At 53.7% G+C, this 22,109-nt stretch overlaps 1 protein-coding gene across 6 annotated transcripts in view; it reads right to left on the reverse strand.

The window, feature by feature from the left end:
- Nucleotides 1-1,211: 1,211 nt before the first annotated feature.
- LOC122187045 (plasma membrane calcium-transporting ATPase 4-like) overlaps nt 1,212-22,109 on the reverse strand; it is a 34,981-nt gene continuing 14,083 nt past the window's right edge. Inside the window, exons 3-22 of one of the 6 annotated variants that reach the window (XM_042884233.1) lie at nt 21,832-22,029; nt 20,444-20,701; nt 19,724-19,849; nt 19,286-19,411; nt 17,783-17,818; nt 16,159-16,320; nt 15,837-16,051; nt 15,506-15,748; nt 15,144-15,385; nt 14,584-14,818; nt 13,462-13,641; nt 13,256-13,343; nt 13,004-13,110; nt 11,797-11,988; nt 11,475-11,688; nt 10,836-11,047; nt 10,366-10,473; nt 9,923-10,105; nt 7,700-7,789; nt 1,212-2,936 (exon numbers count right to left, since the gene is read on the reverse strand). In XM_042884233.1, the coding sequence (XP_042740167.1) occupies nt 2,631-2,936; nt 7,700-7,789; nt 9,923-10,105; nt 10,366-10,473; nt 10,836-11,047; nt 11,475-11,688; nt 11,797-11,988; nt 13,004-13,110; nt 13,256-13,343; nt 13,462-13,641; nt 14,584-14,818; nt 15,144-15,385; nt 15,506-15,748; nt 15,837-16,051; nt 16,159-16,320; nt 17,783-17,818; nt 19,286-19,411; nt 19,724-19,849; nt 20,444-20,701; nt 21,832-22,029 (3,521 nt within the window). In that variant the 3' untranslated portion in view covers nt 1,212-2,630. Of the gene's footprint in view, nt 2,937-7,599; nt 7,790-9,922; nt 10,106-10,365; nt 10,474-10,835; nt 11,048-11,474; nt 11,689-11,796; nt 11,989-13,003; nt 13,111-13,255; nt 13,344-13,461; nt 13,642-14,583; nt 14,819-15,143; nt 15,386-15,505; nt 15,749-15,836; nt 16,052-16,158; nt 16,321-17,782; nt 17,819-19,285; nt 19,412-19,723; nt 19,850-20,443; nt 20,702-21,831; nt 22,030-22,109 lie in introns of all 6 variants that reach the window. The other 5 variants (XM_042884238.1, XM_042884234.1, XM_042884235.1 and 2 more) reach the window with 5 other exon arrangements.

Genomic DNA, 22,109 nt, shown 5'->3' on the forward strand with positions numbered 1-22,109 from the left:
TTTTTTTTTTTTTACTTTAAACAAAATACATATGGCTGACGTAAAAATATCAGTTTCTGATCTAAAGAAAACTAGACTTCTTTTTTTGCATAATATTTATCTATAATGATTTCTCCCCCCCTCCTAATATGGAAACTAGGACAACAATAAAGTATCAACTAACAAACAACCAGACCCCTATGGCAACCTGCTGGTCACAGGCCTCTGGGAGGGAATTAAGCACCTCCAGAGTTGGCTTTGTGTTGTTTTTCATTGGTTTAAGTCTTTTTTTTTTTTTTTTTTTTTTTGGTTTTCCTGTTTGTTTTTAAATAGGTCTGAGGTAATTAAAAAGAAAGGAAAAAGAAAGAAAAAAAAATAGCACCCTCCCTCCCCCAACACATATAATAAATATTTATGTAAGCCTCTAAGATATATATTTTTTTTTTTGCAAGCACTTAAAATAGAAAAAAAAAGTGATCTTTCGAGCAATGTCACCTTCAGTACGGAACCAAACCCCACGAGCATCCCTTCCCCACACCGCTGCACAGCAGCACGCTGCGCCTTCCTGCCCACAGCATTTGTTCATCTCGCATGCAGAGGAAGGGGAGGACAGCAACGGGTTTGTCTGCACGGGCAGGGCTGGTGTCTCAACACTGAATTTGCAACTGAGATGGGCAGTGGTGGCAATTTCTCCTCGCTGCTGGCAGTGAACTGAGCCCAGCCTTCACGCCCCCCTTGGCGGCGCTGGGCAGGGCAGCAGGGCCTGGCCTCGGCGCCTGGGTCCTTCCCTGCTTCCACCCCAAGGAAGGGATGGCTCAGCGCTGGGCTGGAAACAAAACAAAGACACTTGGTTTTTGCTGTTGTCATTAAGGAACACTTATTTCTTGGCAAAGTAGTGGGCCCTCGCGTGGCAGGCGGTGCTGCAGGCAGTGCTCGGAGAAGGCACGGGAGATTCTGCTGTGCGTTCTTAACGGAAAAGGAAAGAAGAAACCAGCCAGAGCACCCCCTCACAGATACCTACAGGGACAGAGGCCGGGCAGACAGCACAGCTAGTTACCGCCATGTTCTCTCTGCTTCCAATCAAACCTACTGGGACAAGGGACAGAAGGCAGCAGAGCTCTTTTCAGCCCTGCATACTAGGGGACAACAACCAAGGGACCGCACTCACGGGGAAAGAAACCAAGCCCAAGCAAAGCAAAAATCCTGCCTCCTGCCCACTCTTGGCTTGGCAAGATGGCTAGAGCCAGGACACACAGGACACAACCTACAGCTGCCGCCCTGCAGAGGAACAGTTACTATAGACCAAGGAGAGGCAGGACGCAGGGTGAGGAGAGAACCTCCAGCAAGTAAGGCCCACAGCACTTCTGGAAGAGCTGCAGCCGACCAACAAACCCAGCACCAACATCAGCTGCAGGAGTGCTGTGGAAACCAACAGGTCTCCCCACAGCCACAGAGATCCCTTTCCTTCTAGGGCACAACTCAACTTGTTCTTATGATCTGAGAGCCGCCCCAGCCACACCAACAACATTTATTCTCCGTTCACACTTAAGAAGTGACACGCAGAACCGGTGGGTCCAGCTGGAGCATCCCCTGGGTTCCTCCTCAACTGACACAGCTTTCACTGCGAGGCTGATGATTACTCAGCCCAGGAGGAGTACAGACAATCCAAAGCAGGCAAAAGTCCCTCTGCTCCTGACAGTGGGAACTGCTAAAGCTCCCCAGAGCTCTCGCCAAAACGCTGCACAGGTGACCACGAGCAAAAGAGACGCAGCTCCTCTAACAGAAAGCACCCCGTTTCTCACTGTTTCTTCTTCACCATGCTTGACCTGCCATTCACCTCCACCTTACTTCATGGCAGGAAGAAAAAGGAAAAAAAGGAAAAAATAAAATCAAGTCCTCACAACCAAGCCAAGCCACCTTCATTCCTTGTCTACCAGAGACTGCTTTGGAAACAGACAGCAATGTGTGCACACAAGAGGAGGAGCTGTAAAGGCTGGGTACCATTTGTCAAGGTGGAAGACTGGTGTACATCCCTGTCTGAGCAACCTGTGAGTAAACACCTTCCTCCCGACTGTTTTTTTTTTTTTTTTTGTTTTTGTTTTATTTTTAGGCTTTTTGCACTACAGTGCTAACTCCCCCAACTTCCCACTGTGAAGTAACTGGGGGCAAATCCCACAAGCAAAGAACAAACCCCCAACATTGGAAGAAAACCTTAAAAACCACAAGTGAAAAAGAAAGTCACAAGTGCACCTCAGCCCTCAGGCAGGGACTGTGCATGTAAGACTACAACAATTTGAGCTTCCTTGGAACATGCATTTTTCAACGTGAAAACCCCCTGCAGGCACATGGAGCCCAACTCTCAGAGAGGAAATAACCTGGCTGTTTCACTTGGGCAAGTACCACTGAAAACTAGGGGCGAAGATGCACGATGCCCCCTCTTCTAATTCTCAGCATCATGGTACTCTGGTTCCCACAGCTAAATCATAGTAAAAAACAAAACAAAACAAAACAAAAACAACCCCAAATGATATACTTATGAGCAGTTTGACACAAAGTGACTGCAGCTTGTGATCAGTTACTGATGGCAACATCACGCTGGACGTGGGGCGAAGGTGGAGGAGGGCGGTGGGAGGGGGTTTGAAGTTCTAAGGTCAAACCGATGTCTCCAAGCTGTGAAAGAGGCTTTCAGGCTCCACAAAGTTGACCTCGGTTTGATCACTGTCCACTGCGTTGTTATTTCTGTTGAGGGATGAAGATCCACCCAGGCTGCCCCCACCTCGCTTTGTGAGTCCGTCGGTCTCGGGGTCATCTTCGGCGCTGTCAAGGAATGGTGTTCGAGGCTCATCTTCCTCCAGGATGAACTCCGGGTGTGTCATGAAGTTATGGATGGAGCTTCTGGACTCAGGTTTCTCGAGGCCTTCATACAGGGAGCTACGGAACGCATTCACCACCTTGATCTGCCAGCAGGCGAGGGTGCAGAGCATGGGGATAAATAAAAGAGGGGTTAGTAGCAGCCATGAGGCTGGAGCTCCCGGGAGAAAATAAAAAAAAAAAAAAAAAGGGACAATAAAACAAAAAGGACAACAACAATGATCACCACCACGGAACAGACAGGTAAGTCAAAATGAGAGATCTATGGTGAACTAGGAGGGCCAACATGGACCAGACCAGGCACAAGGTGTGTGATGGGGAGTCAACTGACTTTCTTGCTTCAGAAGCTGCAAGAAAAGACAAAAAAAACCTCAAAAACAAACAAACAAAAAAAACGAAACGAGATCATTTTGAATGAACAGAAGCCAAACTGCATTAGTTGTCATTATGTGTGCGCACGCATATCTGTGTGTGTAAACAAGGACAAAAAAGTGGCACTACAACTCAAAAAAGAGGTGGGTTAGACAAACAGTGGGTTTGCTTCAAGGCAAAAAAAAAAAAAAAAACCTACTGTGGGAGCAATGTGTTTGTTCTGTTTTTAGACCTACAGAAAGGAACGGGCTTTAACAAGGTGTCTAACAAGGTGTCACAAACTTTCCAAGCCCACATAAAGCTGTAGGTCCAAATAGATGCCATGAGTAGCAAAATAGGACCCAATGAAACATGCAAGGAGGAAGCCAGATGCACGTGAGCTTCCCTGCACTGCAGCCACAGATCCCAGGCTGGAGCTCCACATCCTGCCCTGCATGTGCCAAAGAGGTCTCAGCAATCCCCCAAGGCAGATACAGCTGTTCTTTTTGGAGCTCTGCACACACAAGAAATCCAAAACCTCACTAGAAAGCTTGGCCACTTGCTGCCCTGTGAAACCACTGGGTTTCCATTGCTGCCAAAAAGCAAGGCATGACAAGCAAGAGATCCAGAGCCCAGTTTGCATAGCTGGGGTCCTGCTGTGCTGCACTGGGGGGGGGGGGGGGGGCGGGAGGGAGAGCTCTGGAAATGAGCCAGGACACAGCCAGCACCAAATTCACTGCTCTTGCCAGCTCCTCTGCAAGTGCAGCCTTGTGCTCTTCCAGTCCCTCCCTGCATGACAGGTGACAAGCATCAGATCCTAGGGGTGAGGGGGCACTGCTGGGGGCTCAGCAGGCAGCTCTCCCTGCAGCCCCACGCCCACACACCATGCACAGGGCAACCAATGCATGCACCTGCAGGGCTCCAGCTCTTGCAGATGACTGGGGGCTGCAATCACTCAGAAGATGTCAAAAGACAAACTGAATGAACGCTGCAGTATGCAGGCTGACAAACAGCTGAAGGCTCCCAAGTTAAGAAAGACCCGGTGAAACCACACTCCCTGCTTTGCCTTTTTATTACAAAGCCAAGAGCCGTGCAGCACACAGGGCTCCTCCAAAGCGGCTCTTGGATGACTCCATGGCAGCTCCCACAGATACTCTGCTTGCTGCTTCTCCCCCAGTGCTCCCACCTTGCTGGTGCTCACACCAGCATCCTGCTGGCTCGTGTCACTGCCACTGGGCACTGCCTTAGCCATCAGTGACCCCTCCCCACAGCAGCACCGCTACTCTTGCTCCATCTCCAGGCACACAGAAGAAGAAAGCAGCTCCAGCACCTAAGGAACTCTATTAACTCCCTTCCATATCCCCTGGGGAACAAATGGAAGGAGAGCTGTAGATCACACAGAACAGATATTTCTCTAAAGCATCCTCATGATGCAACCCTTGCAGCCTCCCCATCACACAGCAGGGGAAGCAGAGAGCTTGAAGAGCTGCTAGAGGAGAATGAGCTATGCAGCCCCTTGCAAGCTGATGCTGAAAGTGTATGTTGCCACTTCTTCAGGAACCATTAGAGGCTGGGAAGCACATCAAACCCAGCACAGCTAGAGGGAGCCTCCGGGGATCATTGGCTTCAGCTTTAATAGCACTGACAGAAGCAAACCAGAGAAATTACTCAAACACAATTCTTATGCCTGAAACTCAGGAGGTTTACCTGCACAATGCTCCAGGGTTCCCTCAGCACAGGGGATGTGCTTTTGATCCGCTCCGCATCAGGCTCAGAATGACGCTGATACCCCACACCAGGGCATCCCCACAGATGCAGCACATCCTAGCTAGAAGTAAACAAACCTGCTCGGAGCCCACGAGCTGGATGTCAGGCACTCAAGAGGAAGTACCACCATGAAGCTGGAGCACCAGCTGTCCTGTGACAACTGAAAGTTTCCATGGCTGGGAAAAGGGATACAGAGCCGTTTGCTGCACAAGCGAACACAGCAACATCCTAGATAAAGTCAGGATTTAATGTGAGTGCACAAGACAAGGCAGACCGCTGAGCAGACCACCTGGTACTGAGACTAACAGTGCAGCACTTCATCAGCACCTCAAGAAGAGCAACTGCAAGCGCTGACTGCCCTGACGTGGTGTACAAAAGCCACAGAGAACCAGCCTAACCCACCTAGACAGTGCCTCGGTGCCTGCCAGCACAGCAGGGAGTGCAGCACGAGCTCTGGAGCAGTCGCACAGCTCTCCCTTCCCCACCACTTGCAGCACAGGTGAGCCCAGATCCCACCTGTCATCCCACACCATCTGCTCTGCCAGAGCAGCAGCTTTTTCCATATACTCATTGATTTAACCATCTCTTGAACCACTGTTGCAAGATTAATCCAAGAAGCTGTTCCTTCGTTAAAAGAACTTCACATAAGCTTTACAGTTCACTCTCATTTTGCACCATCACCACTGTAGAACCACTGTGCACAACGAGGTGGAAGTGACATCTCCTGCACCACAACTGCTGAACCCCACCACCCCAAACCAGGTCCAACCAGACACGAGGTGAGCTCTGCCAACCACCTCTTGGAGGGCCCTCCCGAGATCTCCCTTTCCTCCATTGGCTCCAACAGAGCACACAGGGCTGCTGAGGTCCAGCCCTGGAAAACTCATCCCAGAAATGAAGTGGAAGACAGCAGGACACTGTTAATCTGTAGAGGGAACTGGAGCTCAGAGCAAGGGAAGGAAAGCAGCAAAGGGAATAGAGAAACATCTAGACAGAAAACAGAGGGAAGACTTAGCAGCTTGGGTTAGCTGTTGGTGAAGTTGTTTGCTGCCTGGAAGGACACTTGCTATCCAAAACATCCCCTGCTGCAGAACAGGGAGAAAATTAATCCACAGGCTGAAAAAAAACTGCATTGTGATTTTGCCCATCCAAACGCCCTGCCCTGAGACCCCTCTAATAGGTTTTCTTCCAGTCAGAACATCTCGGTGCAGAGATGACCAGAAGGCAGCTGTGCTGCTTCAGAAACACTGGGTTAAACAAAACTCAGCTATCAGTGCTGACTAAAGAGAGAGAAAAAAAAATTATACAAAAGTTCTCTCTTCTCCACCACACTGTGTAAACATTGGAGACTGAAAGCTGCTCAAAAAGTCACTCAGGGTATTTCCTTAATAAGAACAGAAGAAGGTAAAATGACTGTGCAATAAAAAAGCCAATTATTTGAGAAAGATGCACTACCTACTGACAGCCCTGCAGACAGAATCCTCACTCACATGCTCGTGGGCCATTACTCTGCTCGTAACAAACACAGGGCACCATAACAGCAAGATTTGCTTTGCTCTGGAAACCTATTGCCAGATGCAAGATCCAGCTTTGTCCAGCCATGTTTTCCGTCCCATTTGCATGCAGAAAGCTGTGGGCACAGAATAGAGCAGCCAGCCCTGCTGAGCTGCTGCACAGGGCAGCGATGCTCCGGGGCCACCAGGGGACCAGCAGAGCCCCCATGCCACCCTTGCAGAGCAGGGGACACATTTAGGTGTGCTCCTCGCCACGGCATCATTTACACTTCTGCTGAGCAGCTGCACATTTGCGCAGCCCAAGGTTTTCTCCAGCCTCAGGGCTGGGCTCTGTGGGACCTTGGGGGTGTGAGTACTCCAGGCTGGGCACGAAGCCCTCCATCCTATCCCACAAGGCATGCAGGTTAACCCTGGGATGGGGAGGTTGCTTGCTGAACAGGTGGGCCTGGTTGTGGGTGAGTGATGCAGAGCACCCAACTGCTCCTGCACTGCTGAGCATGGTAGGGTGCAAACCCCACTGTCACTCACACACACGTGGCGAGAGCAGAGAGCATGCAGGCAGCACGGCCCTGCGGCCCAGCCAGCCCCAACAGTGTGCTGACTGCTGTGGGAAGGGCCGAGAGGTTGCTTTGCTTCCATGTGAAGGGCTCTGGAAAAGCAACCTCTCCAGCAGCTCCTGGGGCTGTGCAGGGCCCCACTGCAAAGAACTGGCAGCGTCTGGGCACAAACAGCACTCCCTTCTCACAGCGGTGCTCTGAATTGCTCAGAAATTAGCATGGTTCTTTCAGCCAGAACCACCAATTTGGCACCTCCCTCCCCCTCCCCCCAACCCAATCAGGAGGGGGGACTCACATGTCAGTCCTGCAAAGGAGAAGAGGTGAAAAAAACAAGGAAGCAACAAGGAATGGGGTGAGGGAAGGACCAAGAAGTATCACCAACTTATTAAGGATTCAGCACCTCTTTTTTTTTTTTAATAAATAAATAAACAAACACCATCTCCCACCCCATCCTTCACTTTAGAAAACAGTGGGTCAGAGGGAAAGAGAGCAGGCTGGGTCAGGTTGTGCAGTGCTCTGTGGTTATTAGAAGTCATGCATTGTAATAGACTATCACTCACTGCCCGCAGGAGGAGATGCAGCAGCAGCAACAGCAGAAGTGGTGGGAGTGGAATTGACGGAGGAAAGAGCTACATGGGTTGGGCTAGAAACATTTTTTACATCGTGGTGCTGGCTCACGATGGAAGGCTGTCTCCTGAGGGCTCCCTGCAAAGAGGAGGCGCCGGTCTGGAATGTGTAAACTACGTCCATCTGCAAAGAATCAGAGAATGAGATAGCATCGTCCCAGCCAGAAACAGAGACAGGGGTCAGGGACAGAGGGAACGGGGTTGGGGCAGACACACAGGGATAGGAAGGAAGAGGATGGAGAGGCGGAGGAGGAAGGATGAGAGAGCCAACACCACCCAGCCCTCACTCCCACAAACCCACACGGGTTTGGTCAGTGCATGGGGGCAGAGGGGAGGTAGGCTTCCAGTCCTTGAGGGTGCAAGAGGTGCAGGGTTCGTTCCACCACCGAGAGATGAGGCGAGGGGGAGCGGCACGAGGAGCAGCCCAGGTCATTCCCAGAGCTGCAAGACGAGCAGAGACAGAGAGAGAGCAGCGGAGGTGTGAGCTGGCAGCCTGGAAAACTGTACTGAGGAAGAGTTTGTGGTCCCTTGGCCCTACGGGGCTGCGTCCTGGAGTGCAGCAGGTACACAGGACCATAGCGTTCTATGCATTCCACAGCCTCTCCCCTAGAAAAACACAGGGCCCAGAAGCAGAGCTGGTAGAGCAGGCAGGGAAGCCACCAAGATGCTACACCCATGGCACACTCCAGGCAGGAGGGACCGAGCAGCACTCAGAAGCTTCCCTGACTCATGTCCCCTCGCTGCTCCCCTGGGGAAAGGACACTTTCTCCAGATTGCATGCAGCTCTCACACCCTGCTTTGCTCCTTGCCCAGTCTGACATTCATCAGGGACACACCCTGCCCTGGCATGCCAGGCTGGCCACAAGGAACATGGCCTGTTTAAGGCATGCCATCTGGACACTGACTCCCCTGAAATGCTCAGGTCTGACCTGCTGTTGCTCCACTTGACATATGGGGCACCACAGCCAGAAAAAACATGCTCGAGAGGCCTCAAGATTTGCCAGCAGTTGCAGAGGGGAACAATGCTCCTAGGCACTGCAACAGGTCCACCACAGCTCACAGGACATAGAATCCAGAGCCACGGGCACAAATGCAGGCACAGAGCCAGAAGCACGCCTGACTTTTGGCTGCCCATACCTATCAGGACATTGGGATTGTTTCCTGACCTGACCCGGGGCTCCCAGAGGCAGCTCAGCCCCTGCCAGCGTTGCCCTTCACCTTGAAACCCTCAAGGCAACATCTCAAAGAGAAGCCAAGCTAACCCAGCCTAAGACAGCTGCCATGCTAGCTCCAGTTCCTGCACTTGGGCCACTTCAGTTGACTTGGTTTGTTGCAAGGCCTGAGAAGTGGGAACAAAGGGTGATACATGAGCCCCAAGCTTCACTCCATAAGGCAGCTCTGTCCTGGGCCTCAAGGGAAGAAGGACAGCTCCTCACTGCAGGGACTCCCCCTGCCCCAAACAGCCAACCACTGCATAGGCAGGGCAGGAAAAAAAAACACGAGGACAACAAACACCTTTCAGGGGAAAAAAAAAAAAAAGTCAGAGAAACAATTGATGCAAAAACCATATTAACCAATTCTCTTCCCTTTCCCTGCTGCAGGGCCAAGAGCAGCAGACACAGAGCAGGAGAGCTGGCAAGGAGGATGGCAAGAACCCTCCGAGGGCAGCAGGAGGTGATGCTCATCCACAGCCATCCCCTTGGAGCAGGGCTCTGCTCGAGGACTGAGGGAGCCAGGCTCAGCCTGAGGTCCTGAGCTCAGAGAGCATAGTCAGCTCCTGGAAGCACCAGCAACCATCTGGCAAGGGGAAGACGCCTTCCCCAGACACCTCAGACTGCCTAAGGCTGATACCAGCTCACATCAGCCTAGAGTGGAAGACAGCCCTGCTGTAAGAGCCCCAAGGGAGAGTGCTCAGTGCTCCACGCTGCAGCTCCACTGGGCTGATCCCTGCCAGGATCACTACAGCTCCAGCACTGCTCTGCTACCAGTGAGGTGGCCATCGGCCACATTCTGTGTCAAAACAGAACTCGTACCACCCCCTGCCCACCCCAGGCTGTCCCAGAAAGTCAGACTATCCTGGTTTCCGAAAACCAGGACAGACCCAGAAAGGCACAGGTGGTGGGAGAAGTCTAGCCCAGGAGGTGATGGCATCCTCTGAGCAGTGGCTGTCACATCTTTCCAGACGGAGCCCTAGAAAGAAAGGGAAAAGGAGAAAGAGAGAGAAGAAGGGCCCACAGGACCCGCTGCCCCACATTACCTGCGTCTGTATCCTGTTGAGACCCCTGAACCACAGGATCTGCCCACGCCGCAGCTCCATCTCAGCGTGGTCGATCTCATCCACATCCTCTGGCAGCTCTTCCTCTGGGATCTCCTCCTTGGTGATGCCGTGCCCAGCTTCCTTGAGGAATTTCAGGTGGCTGGTAGGGACTGTGCAGATCAGCTGGGGAGAGGCAAGGAGAGCAGCTCAGCTGGGACAACCCACACCTCAGGCAAGCAGGGTGAGAGCAAGGAATCTACCAGCAGCTTCCTCTCTGGTGGTATGGGGTTGGGATGGAGCATCACCATCCCCAGCTTTGAACAAAGAGAATCTAGGGAGAATCTGAGCACTGAAGTGGTGGGAAAAGAAAAGGTGGGCTTGGCTAGGGTTACAGCTGGGCAAGGAGGAACAGCTGCTTAGTTTTCATACAGGCTGGCTCTTACCTGGCCCCAGAGGAGCTCTCCCACTCCAATAAATATACACCAGAACCACTGGCTCAGGGTGAGCCCGGAGCAGCTGAATGGCTTCCCACCAAACTCCACAATGATGATCTACAGCACAGGAGAGTACAAGTCACACACTGGAAACTTAGAGGGATACAACGATCAGTAGTCATGGGAAGAAAAGGTCTTCCAGACCCACAGATCATAAGATAAGCATTGGAGCCTCCCATCTAGACCAGTAAGGCCACCAGAGATGCATGCTGGCTAGCCAGCCCCAGAACCTCCCAAGCCACTCCAGACCCCAGATGTCAGGTTTAGAGTCATTGAGAAGCTGCAGGAGAAGAGCAAGGTAAAAGAACAGAGTCATGGTGAGGAAGTGCAGCACATACTGGTCCTCCCCGCATCACTGTCCCCTCAAAGTTCCACCACCCATCCTTTTCCCCCCCCACGCTGCTCCCACACACCCTCACCTGGGCTGCAAACGTCCCCAGCACCACTGTGCAGAAGATGGGATTGCGGTAGATGGCCTCAAAGACATTCCTCTCCCCGTGGATCTTGCGTGCATTGATCTCATTGAATAACTGCATCATGACGAAGGTGTTGAAGACAATGGTGTAGTGCTCGGTGGGTGGGGAATGCAACGGGGCGTTCCGGCCACTGTCAATGTCAAACAGTTTCTCCCCTAAGCAGACAAGGGGTTTGGGGTGGGACACAGGCAGGGAGAAAAGAAACAGGATCTCATCTTCTCTGCACTGGTGGAAGTAGAATTGGAGTCCAAGGTTCTCAGTGAAGATCCCCTGACCCAGCTAGACTCCCTGACACCAGCCCCAATCAACCATCATTTCCTTAAAAAGGCCATAAAAATTTGGAAAATATGCTTCCCTGGCTGGAACCACCAGCCACTGATGGACAAAACAAACCCATGCAGTCAGCATAAGTACTCGTGATTATCATACCACCACCTCCCACCCATTAAAGGAGCTCTGTGCTGCCTTGGGGGTTACTGGGTGACAGCTCAGAACAGCCCCTAACACCAGTAAGGATCTGGGGGCAGTCCACCCCTTCCCTCCACCCTCTCTCCCCAGTTTCTTGGGGGTCTCAGAGCTCACCCACAAAAAGCAGTGTGAAAATGATAGTCAGCTGGTACACAGCGTGCCCCAGGATGTTCTTCATCATGGTGCGGGAGATGAGCGGCTTGTTGCGGCCATACGGCTTGCGGAGCAGCAGGGATTCAGATGGGGGCTCCGTTGCCAGGGCTAAGGAGGCAAAGGTGTCCATGATGAGGTTCACCCACAGCATCTGCACGGCTTTCAGGGGAGAATCCTGCAGGGAGAGCGCGAACAACATGACATAGCGACTAAACCAGCCCATTTTCACCTCTGTTTTGCAAGGTGCTCCGCTCTCCTCCTGCCGAGAGCAGCAGCTCCATACCTGCGTGATGCAGGCGCCCGTGAAAGCCACGATGACAGCCACCACGTTAACTGTCAGCTGGAACTGCAGGAACTTGGAGATGCTGTCATAGACGTTGCGACCCCACATCACTGCCTTGACGATGCTGGTGAAGTTGTCATCCGTCAGGATGATGTCTGAAGCCTCCTTTGCAACATCAGTGCCTGCAATGCCCTTAAGGGCCAGGGAGGAAGTGGGCAGGGGTAAGTGACAGGACAAGCTCCACACCCAGCTTTACAATGCTGCTTCTTCCCAGAAAATGCAGTGTATCAAACACACCCTGCAATGCCCTGCAAGGAGACAGTTCCCCAGTGTTTTCCTTTCTCTTGAGGCTTGCAAGACCTGTCTTGGATGGAAACGCCTGACTTTTGCAGGGCACGAGCTTCAGAGAGAAGCTGGGCAGAGCAGCACAAGGTTACTGTTTGATTGCTGCTCTGGGGGGATGCGAGCAAAGCCCAGCGGTCAGGGTCTGATCCCACACATGGGGGCACAGAGCATCGCTGCACAATTATCAAGGAAGACAGCCTTCCGCTGTCCCCTCACAGGCTCCCGCTCCTGCTGTGCCCTGCATGGGCAAGCATCAGGCTCTGTCCAGCAGCTGGCTCATGCTTGGAGATGTAAACTAACAATTCAGTGGAAAGCAGTTACACTCCTCAGCTATTGCTTGTTGCCTCCTTCAGGCAGGGCAAAGAAAAGCAGTGAGGCAGATCGGGGCTCTTTCAGTGCAAATCAACTCCAGGCAAGCACCAGCACTGTGACTGGATTCTGACTTGTCCATTACGAGCCTGGTGCACAGCTGTGAAGCTGAGCCAATGCACAGTGAGCTCTGTCCCAGGCTGGCTCTGTGCAAAGCTCTGGTGCTGCACCAGCACCTTACCAACTTCAGCCTCACACTGCCCCCCTGCAGTGTGTCAGAGAAACCCACCCCTAACCCAGGCTATTGGAGAACTGTTTTCCAATCACTTGCTAGCAGTCCTAGAAGGTTCCTGAAACCTCGCACCAACCTCTGGACAGGTTTATTTCTCCATTTTAAGCCCTTAAGGAAGATCTGAAAAAAGAGTTTCGCCGCTGCAGAGAGAATTTAAGTGCTCAGAACAATCAAGTAGATCTTCAGATCCTCTCCCTGAAAAGCAAAGGCCACCCCCATAGCCAGGGAGCACCTGCTGGCAAACCCACTGCTCTTCTGTACCATAGCAAATCCAACGTCAGCTTTCTTCAGAGCTGGGCCATCATTGGTCCCATCCCCGGTGACAGCCACCACCTGCCGCTGGTCACCAACAGTGCTGTCAATAATTCCTGCAACAGGGGGGGAAAGAGCGCAGAAAAAGTTAGCTCTGAGGGCAGGCTCCAGCAGAGATCATGCTGCAAAAAGCAGCTGGGCAGAGCTGCCCAGGGCATTTGGGGGAGAGGTGGTGAGCACCAGGAGCAGGCACGCACCCACCTTTGACAAGCGTGTGCTTATCTGTTGGGGACGAGCGGGCCAGCACACGCAGCTTGGGCCAGATCTTGTCCAGCTGCTCCTGTTCCACCTGCAGGACAGGGCGGGTGTGAGGAGGCACAGGGCCCCCCGGACACCTTCTGCCTCATCAGAATGTGTCCCTCAAAGCACCCAGCCACCCACAGCAGGGCCCCGCGCCGCTCCCCCACCTCGCCCTTCTCGTTGCGGATAAGCCGGTTGAACTCCTTCCCTTCCAGGCACAGGAAGTCCTCTCCAGGCAGCAGGATGCCACACTTGGTGGCGATGGCACGGGCAGTGTTGATGTTGTCCCCAGTCACCATGCGGACAGTGATGCCTGCACGCTGGCACTTCAGGATGGCATCTGGCACCTGGTGATGGGGACAGGCGAGGAGCGGGCAGAGCACTCAGGCCATGGTCCCAATGGGATCACAAGCCATTTACATCCACCCTTAGCTCAGGGACAAGATGCTGAACCAACACATCCCACCCAGAACCAGCTCAGCTCCTTATCTGTGAGGGACGGAGAAATCTCTAGGGAACAGAGCACCCTGCTCCTGCCCTCGCAGCCCTGTTTGGAGCAGCCCCCCCAACCCCTGCCCCAAGGGAAGAGAACCTCATTGCCCATCATGAGGCACAGCCAGGCAGCCCACCCGAACAGGGGCATTCCTCCTGCCCCTGCATTGCTCTGGAAGCATGTTGCTACACTAATGGATTTATTTATTACAGAGCAGTGGGGGAAGAGGATATTGGTGAGAAATCTGCAAATTGAATCACAACCTCCAGAGTCAGTGCAGACAGGACATCTGTAATGCAATTCCCAGACCCAGATACTTGAACATCTAATAAGGAAAGATGCAAGCAAGGCAGAAGCGTAGGGGCAAACTCCAAAATGCAATTAAGAGGCAGGTAGCAGAAGGTTTATTGCATTAGGTCAGCTGCCTGCCTGGCACACTGTGATGGAGGCAAATGGGGGCAGCAAGCTGCAAGGTGAAGGAACCAGCTGGTCAGTCCTGCCCTCTCCAGCATTCTCATCACTCCTGACTGGTGCAGGAGTGCTGCCTGCCTCCCTGCACCTGACAATTGCACACGGAACCTGTGGGGCTTCTGCAAAGGGCCGTGGAGCAACAAGGGAAGGAAGTCTGAGTGGAAGCAGGCTGCCACCAGGTCCTTCTGCCTGTGCACGCAAGGGCAATGCCAGCACACAGTAGCATGTTGGTAGTTTGGTAAGGGGCTCATACTCTTAAAAATCAAGAAGAGAGGGTCCTGGGCCAGGAGCATGGTTGAGTGATGGGCTGTCAGAGCCACAGTACCTCTGGCCGCACTGGGTCCTCTATCCCCACCACAGCAATGCAGGTCAAGTCAGACAGGATCTCATTCTCACTGTCCCAGTCAGGCTCAGTGTCAGCAGGGAAGTCACGGAAGGCCAGGCAGATGGTCCGCAGCCCATGGCATGCCATGGGCTCAATCACCTTCTTCACCATCTCATCCCGATCCTTCACTTTGAACACCCGGGGGTCACCATTCTTGTCCAGGATCTTTGTGCACCTAACACAGGACCAGGACAGGAGGGTAAAGGAGGCTGCCTGTGGCTGTTCAACAATCCATCACCCAGTTTTCCCATCTGTAAAATGAGCACAACCCTCTCATCCAGTACCCTTACAGCCTTACCAAAGACACCTTAAGAGTTAGCACTTTGCACAGCAGCACCTGTTGATGCTCACCCTTTCCCCTTCCCCCTTCTCAAGTGCTGGGTCCCCTTTACCCCACAGCCCCGCAGCCCCCCAGAATAGCTCAACAGTGCATTGAGAGCTCAAAGCCCATGGGACAACTGGGCTGGGGAGAGGACCCAGATAGCATGGGGGACAGTTACTTGCGGAGGATGATCTCAGAGGCTCCCTTGCTGTACATGCGGAAGCTGTTGTCGCTGTTCTTGAGCACCGTGCTCATGGACTTGCGCACTGAATTGAAGGTGTAGACCTTGTACAGCTTCTCCTCTGGCACCTCATTCCGCACAGCCTGGTAATCCTGCTTCAGGTCCAGCACGAAGCCCAGCAAGGCACACTCTGTCTTGTTCCCCACTTGCCGGGGTAGCCCCCCTTCCTTCTCTGGTGGCTGGAGGAGAAAGGCGGAAAAGCAATATAAACCCGGGCACTGCAGAACACAGTGGGATGGAAACAGCAGGGATAGCCAACTGTGGGAACGTAAGGCTGCAGTTCTTAAGAGCTGACTCACCAGGATCTTGGATGTGTAGGCAGAGTTGATGGCAACACCATTGACAATGAGGTCCAGGATCTTGGGCAGGATGGCTTCAGGGTCAGGGATCTGGCGGTAGTGGGTGTCCCCAACATAGGCTTGCACCACAGTCATTCGGTTCATAGTGAGCGTGCCAGTCTTGTCTGAGCAGATGGCAGTGGCGTTACCCATGGTCTCACAAGCATCCAAGTGCCTCACAAGGTTGTTGTCCTTCATCATTTTCTGCAGCAGACCAAGAAGGTTAAAGCCAAAAGCCTGAATTCTCCCATCACACTTCTCCATACCCGCCACTCGTCCCCACTGGCCTCACCTTCACCGAGTAGGCCAGGGAGATGGTGACTGCCAGGGGGAGCCCTTCGGGCACAGCCACCACCAGCACGGTGACACCGATGATGAAGAACTTGACGAAGTACTGGATGTAGATGGGGGTGCACTCCGCCAGCCAGGGCCGACGCTGCACCCCAAAGGTGTCGATGACAAAGTACAGTACCAAGATGATCACCGTGATGGCCGACATGATGAGCCCTGGGGGAAGATGCCGAGCAGCAGGTGAGGGGACATGGGGATGGCAGGCAGGGGACAGCCCCCTCCCACTGTCCCACTTCCAGTGAGAACCCCCAGTGATGGCTCACCTGCCTTCCCAATCTGGACCGCCAGGCGCGTCAGCTTCCCCTGGAGCACAGACTTCTCCTTCTTGGGCACCTTCACCTTCTTCTTCTCCTTCTCCTCATTTTCCACCCCTTCCTGGCTCTTCAGGGGTTGGATCTCTAAGGCCACACCATCCTGAGTTTTAGCTACAGCCCCAGGGCAAAATAAGACACCACATGTGAGTAGGAGAGAGACCAGGGAGACCTGCAGGACACCGCTGAGAAATATGGTGGTGGGAAAGAGAGAAAACCCAGAGCACAAACCATTCTCCATGACACACACATCCGAGCACATGGAAATCCCTTGTCCAGGGGCCCTGTTGCCTCTCTATGGGACAGTCTTGACATCTACCCCATGTCCCAGCCCCGTGCAGAAAGGGTCCTGAGGCTGATGCTGGCTACGGGTCACAGCAGTGCAGCCAGAGATCCCCAGCCTGGCTGCTGGGCACAGGCAGGATGTCTCCAAGCTCTTCACAGCTGCTTCACACCCTGCAGCACAAGAAAAGCACGCTGGGTTTGCCCCAAAGCAGCTCCAGTGCACCAGCAGACCCCATCCCAGTCGCAGCACAGCAGGCTGAGCTCGGAGAGAGCTTCTCTCTGCTCTGTACCCCTCTTCTGTGCTTTGATGCCCTTTTTAAAGCCCTTCTGGTGGCTCAGCAGGAATCCATTTCACAGAGGAGCACTGGAAGGGGGAGATGGAGGGGGAGGTTAGGCATTCCAATGGAACTGGAAGAGGAGTGAACCAGCTCCCGCAATCCCAGCCCCAAGCTGCTCATTATGTTTTTGAGACCCAAGAAGGCCAGGCCCAGCTCCACGGCCTCCCTCAGCTGAAAATCCCAGCTGGGCTGGGAGGCATGGAGCAGTATGATGGAGCAAAGGCTGAGAGCTACTGGGCTGGGGGAGCAGCAGGAGCACCCCACAGCAGCCCCAGGACCCATTCCCTCCTGGAGCCACTGCTCAATGGTCAGAGACAGCCCTAAGCTGCCCTGACAACCTCCACAGTTACAACAATACAGACAAAACAAGCACCCAGACACATCTGACGGGAAGGAGAGCAAAACTCAAACTGCTGAGAGGAAAGAAAGAGAGAAAGGGGTGGAGAAAGAGGTGCAGAAATGGGCTTCCTCCACAGCCTGCAAAGAACAGGGTGAGAAACACTGGCGAGGAGACGCTCACGGAGTCTAGGCCATGGGAGGAGAGGGTGCAACCATCACACGAGCCGGGTCTCACGGGAGATTTATCCCAGGAGGATGTGACCCATGTCTCTTGCCCCACCATGCCCAAACACACACCCTGCAGGAAAGCAGCACAAATGCTTCAGAGCCATAAGGTCATGTCAATGGGGACTTGCTTTGGACCAAGGGATGCTGTGCCAGCAGTCCAGACTGTCAGGAAGAGGCCTATCCTCCCTGCACAAAGACTCTGCCCCAAGCAAAGGCCACAGGGCATTGATCCCGTTGTGCCGGAGCTCTGGGACCATTGCACCCTCTCCCAGGACGAGGCGAGAGTCCCGCCAGAGCAGCAAAGAGCACAGACTCATGAGAAGAAGGAAGGAGGAATGCTTGGTAGTTAGTGTGGTGCTGGTTCAAAGGATGGAGAGGCTGGTTACCTTTGTTGCGATTTTCAGGGGCTCCGGTTTTTTTACCTGTTCAAAGAGAGAAAGGGTGCAGGGCTGAGCACACAGACCAGACAGAGGGATGGGAAGGGTCAGCCCTCCTCCAAGCGGATGCACACACTGCTCCAGCAGCACTCGTGCTGTGGGCTCACCGCCACAGGGCGCTGAATGTGGGACCCCAGACAGCTCACCTCACCTGCCAGAGGTAATCCTGCATCCCAGCACAGCAAGGAGCTGGAGTTCCCCAGCACCCTGACCTCACCGCTTCAGACGTTCCCTGAAATCACCCCTGCAAAGCACCCACTATAAACCCCACCAGAGCTCCACGGGGTGCCAAGGGCATCTCAGACCTCCAAGGAGAAGACACAAGCAGAGCCTGATTTCTGCACAGCAGATCATTCACACATCTCCCCCAGCAACGGGCAGTGCTACACTGCGCAGATCCCCCCAGGTCTGCAGCAGGCAAGGTCCCCATTTTGGGGTCCCCCAATGGGTCACCATAATATGGGAAGCGCAGGGCTGCTGTTACCTAAACAAGCAGCACACAATAAAGGGGTTTATATACCAGAGACCTGGCTTCTCCCTCCCTCCCTTCCCCTCAGCAGCACAGCAAGAGATGAGTCAGGGCAGCACTCCCTTTCCCAAGTTATGCTCCCAAATTAAGGGCTGCAAGGTCTCAGCACTGGACACATAGCTAGGTTTGCTCTGGGATCAAGTGACAGAGCCTGAGGACAAGGAAAACACCAAGCTTCATGCATGGACCTCAAACACACTGCTGTTAGCTTCAACAGCTTTCTCTCCTCATGATCCCATCTCCAAGCTGGGCTACACCCCAGCTGCCCCAGCCTGGATCACAGCAACACCAGCTTGGGATCCTTTATGATCAAGAAGCTCTGAGATGGAGTAGCAAAAGGGCAGAGCTGAGGCAGGAAAGAGTTCACATTCCAGTACGATCAGGGACATCTCAAGCTGGTCCCTCTCCTCTTCCACACCCACCAGGCACAGATCTCTCCTCGCCCTCTTCCCACTCCCTGTGCTTCACCTCTCAGCTCAGTCAACTCAGGGATGCCAACCAAAAGTCCTGATGGCACAGCATGTGCTGCTGGCATCCTGCAGGCAGCCAGAACTCACCCTACAACCACAGGGTGGCTGATGAGTTCCCTACAAAGAACCAACAACAATACCCTCAGTCCCATTCCTCTCTGGTCCTTGACTGCCGCCCAGCCTCCAGCTCCAGGCTGCAGCTGGCTGAATGAGAGAGACAGAGATGTGACCGAAAAGAGCAGGAGAACTGAGATCTGGGTGCACAAAGGGCTTTTCTCTTGCAGCACATCCCACGTTGGCCTGAGAGCTCATCATACCTGTCTGTGTCACACGCACTATCACACAACCACATCCCATTGCTGTGGATGGGGCTTGTCGCACACCAGCAGGTGCTTCCCAGGGAAGGGAGAAAGGCAACAGATGGGAAGAAGCAGATTTAGGAGATCTCCTTACCTTTCTTCACCTTCTTTTCCTCATCTCCTTCTCCTGCACCCAAAAGAGTGAAGATGATTCCTGTCTGGGAGTTGATTCCCACTGCGGTCACCACCATCCGCCCAGAGCCCTCCATCACGTGGGTACCTGGCACAGCAGGAAAGCATGGTGAGAAAGGACACAGCACAGGGCTCCCACTAGCCCCAGAACCTCATGTCAGCTAAGGTTCTCTCCCTGGGACATCTGCAGCCTCAGCAGACACCACAGCAGCCCTTGTCACACGGGGACCAGGCAAAGGCCCTGCTGCCATCCCAGCATCTCTTGCAGTACAGAGCTGCTCCAGGGCTGGGAGCCACAACTCAGCTGCAAAAAGATGGTGAGGATCCCATCCCAATCAATTTAGCAATTCTGAATACCACGCTGACAGCTTTGGGACTTCCAGTGGAGGAGCAGCCTCACCTGACAGCAGCATGGGGTCTTTATCAAGTGATTTTTTAACTTGGTCGGACTCTCCAGTCAGCGAGCTCTCATCTATTTTCAGGTCATTCCCTTGGATCAGAATGCCATCCGCTGGCAAGAGGTCACCTGGGAGAGGAGCAGAGAGATGGGGTTGGCCCCAGTCCAGTCGGCTGCAGCATCCCTGTCTGCTGCACCCAAGGAAAAACTCTGAGTTAGCAACAGGGCTCAAGAAATTCATCCCAATTTAGAGAAGCTGGGGATTAAGCTGATCTCCAATAGCTCACTGATGTATAAAAGCATTGTGGCCTTTCACTCCATCAGGCAGTGCTCCCCCTGTGCCTGCTTTTAATGAATCGACGTCCCACCTTCCCAAAGCCTCAATGCTTCCAAACCATTGCAGGAACACACAACTGCAGGGGCAAGAGAAAGCTCCACGTAAAAGTCAGCCCCACACAAGAAAACCCTCGTTCCTGATGGAAGCTGCAGGAAACGAGCGCTGGGTGAGCAAGGAGCAGGGCCTCACTTTGCCCAAGGGCTGCATCTAGGACACCCCTTGCTAGGGAGACGATCTCCAACAAGGACACGGTCAGTGCTGGAGCAGCCCAAAGCCACGTGCTGACCTCAGTTCCAATCACCCTGCTGAAACTCCAGAACTCCGTCTCATTGCTCCCAACCTCCGTGTGCCATGGGGCAGAACCGGGCCGCCCTCACCCCACTCACCATACTTGATCTGTGCAATGTCTCCCACCACGATCTCTGCCACAGGAATCTGGATCACCTGCCCTTTGCGGATCACTGTGAACTTCTGCTCTTGTTCAATGCGGCTCTGGAGGCCGCGGAATTGCTTCTCTTTGCTCCAGTCATTGAAGGCAGTCACCAGCACCACAATGATGACTGAAAACAGGATGGCTGCCCCCTCGATCCAGCCGGCCTGTGCCTCACCCTCGTCCTCCACGCCACCTGACGACTGCCCACACACTGCCATCAGAGAGGAGAACATGTTGTACCAAGGGGAAAAAAGGGAACTGCCCTATGGCGTGGCTCAGCCACCATGGGGCATCGCGGCTGTGAGGAGCACTGCCACATCTGCCAGGGCTGAGCTGCTGGAGAGGAGCTCTGTGGAGAAGGATCCAAGGGGTCCTGGGGGCCAACAGCATGACCACAAGCCCACGGCATGCTCTGGTGACCAAGAAGGCCAGTGGCGCCCTGGCTGACCAACAGCTGACCGTGCGCCATCAGTGCGCCCTGGTGGCCAAGACAGCCAGCGGTCCCTGTGGCGTACAGCACAGAGCACGGCCACCCTGGTGAGGGGCTGTCACATCTCAGCATGGGGAGGCTACATCTGGAATGCTGCGCCTAGTGCTGCGCTCCCAGTTCCAGGCAGACATGGAACTGCTGGAGAGAGCCCAGTGGAGGGCGACAAAGAAGATTTTAAAGGGCCTGGAGCATCTCTAGTAGGAGAAAAGGCTGAGAGCCCTGGAGCTGTTCAGCCTGGAGGAAGGAAGGCTGAGAGGGGAATCTCATCACTGTTCATAAATATCCAAAGTGTGGGAGTCAAGTTGATAGGGATGGACTCTTCAGTGGCGAGCAGCAATAGAAGAAGGGGCAACGGGCAGAATGAAGCACAGGAAATTCCATATTAACATAAGGCAGAACTACTTCACTGTCAGAGTAAAAGAGCACAAGAACAGGCTGCCCTAAAAGGTTATGGAGTCTCCTTCCTACCTGTGTGACCTGTCACAGGGAACCTGCTTTGGCAGGGGGGTTGGACTGGATGATCTTTAAAGGTCCCTGCCAGCCCCTGTGATACTGTGACCCTGTGATCTGGGCAGGTGCTCATGAACAGCCAGCCCCATCCCTCTGTGCGCCAAACCACAAAACATCACGTGGGGTTGGGCCACCAGACCCCTGGTCTCTGAGCATCCACGGGGACCAGCCAGGAGCAGCCCTGAGCAAGCTGCAGTGATACTGCACCCACAAACTTGTCAGTGCCCATCCCTTACATGCATGGGAGGGGAGAAGCCACCATCAAAGGCGAGAAGGAACAGAACGGCCCAAAGGCTCTGCAGCTTACCCCACAGGTCCCCTGATTTTGTCCCACCACTCACGTTCATTGTCACCACCCGGGGGGTGGTAGAACGACAGCCCCAGGGAGATTATGGCTGCTATTTCCAAGATGATCAGGGTGACGTCCTGGAGTGCCTCCCACACTAACTGCAGGAACGTCTTGGCTTTCTTGGGAGGAATGAAGTTCTGGCCGAACACCTGCCTCCTCTTCTCCAGGTCAGTCGGGTTCCCAGACAGACCTGGGGACGGGACAGGGCAAGATGTGACCAAACAGAAATGCAGCCGCCACGTTCCCTCCACTGCTGAGCAGAGCAGAGCC

Source organism: Lagopus leucura, unplaced genomic scaffold (genome assembly GCF_019238085.1).
Source record: "Lagopus leucura isolate 7727_CA_CO unplaced genomic scaffold, USGS_WTPT01 Super-Scaffold_100043, whole genome shotgun sequence".
Lineage (NCBI taxonomy): Eukaryota > Metazoa > Chordata > Aves > Galliformes > Phasianidae > Lagopus > Lagopus leucura.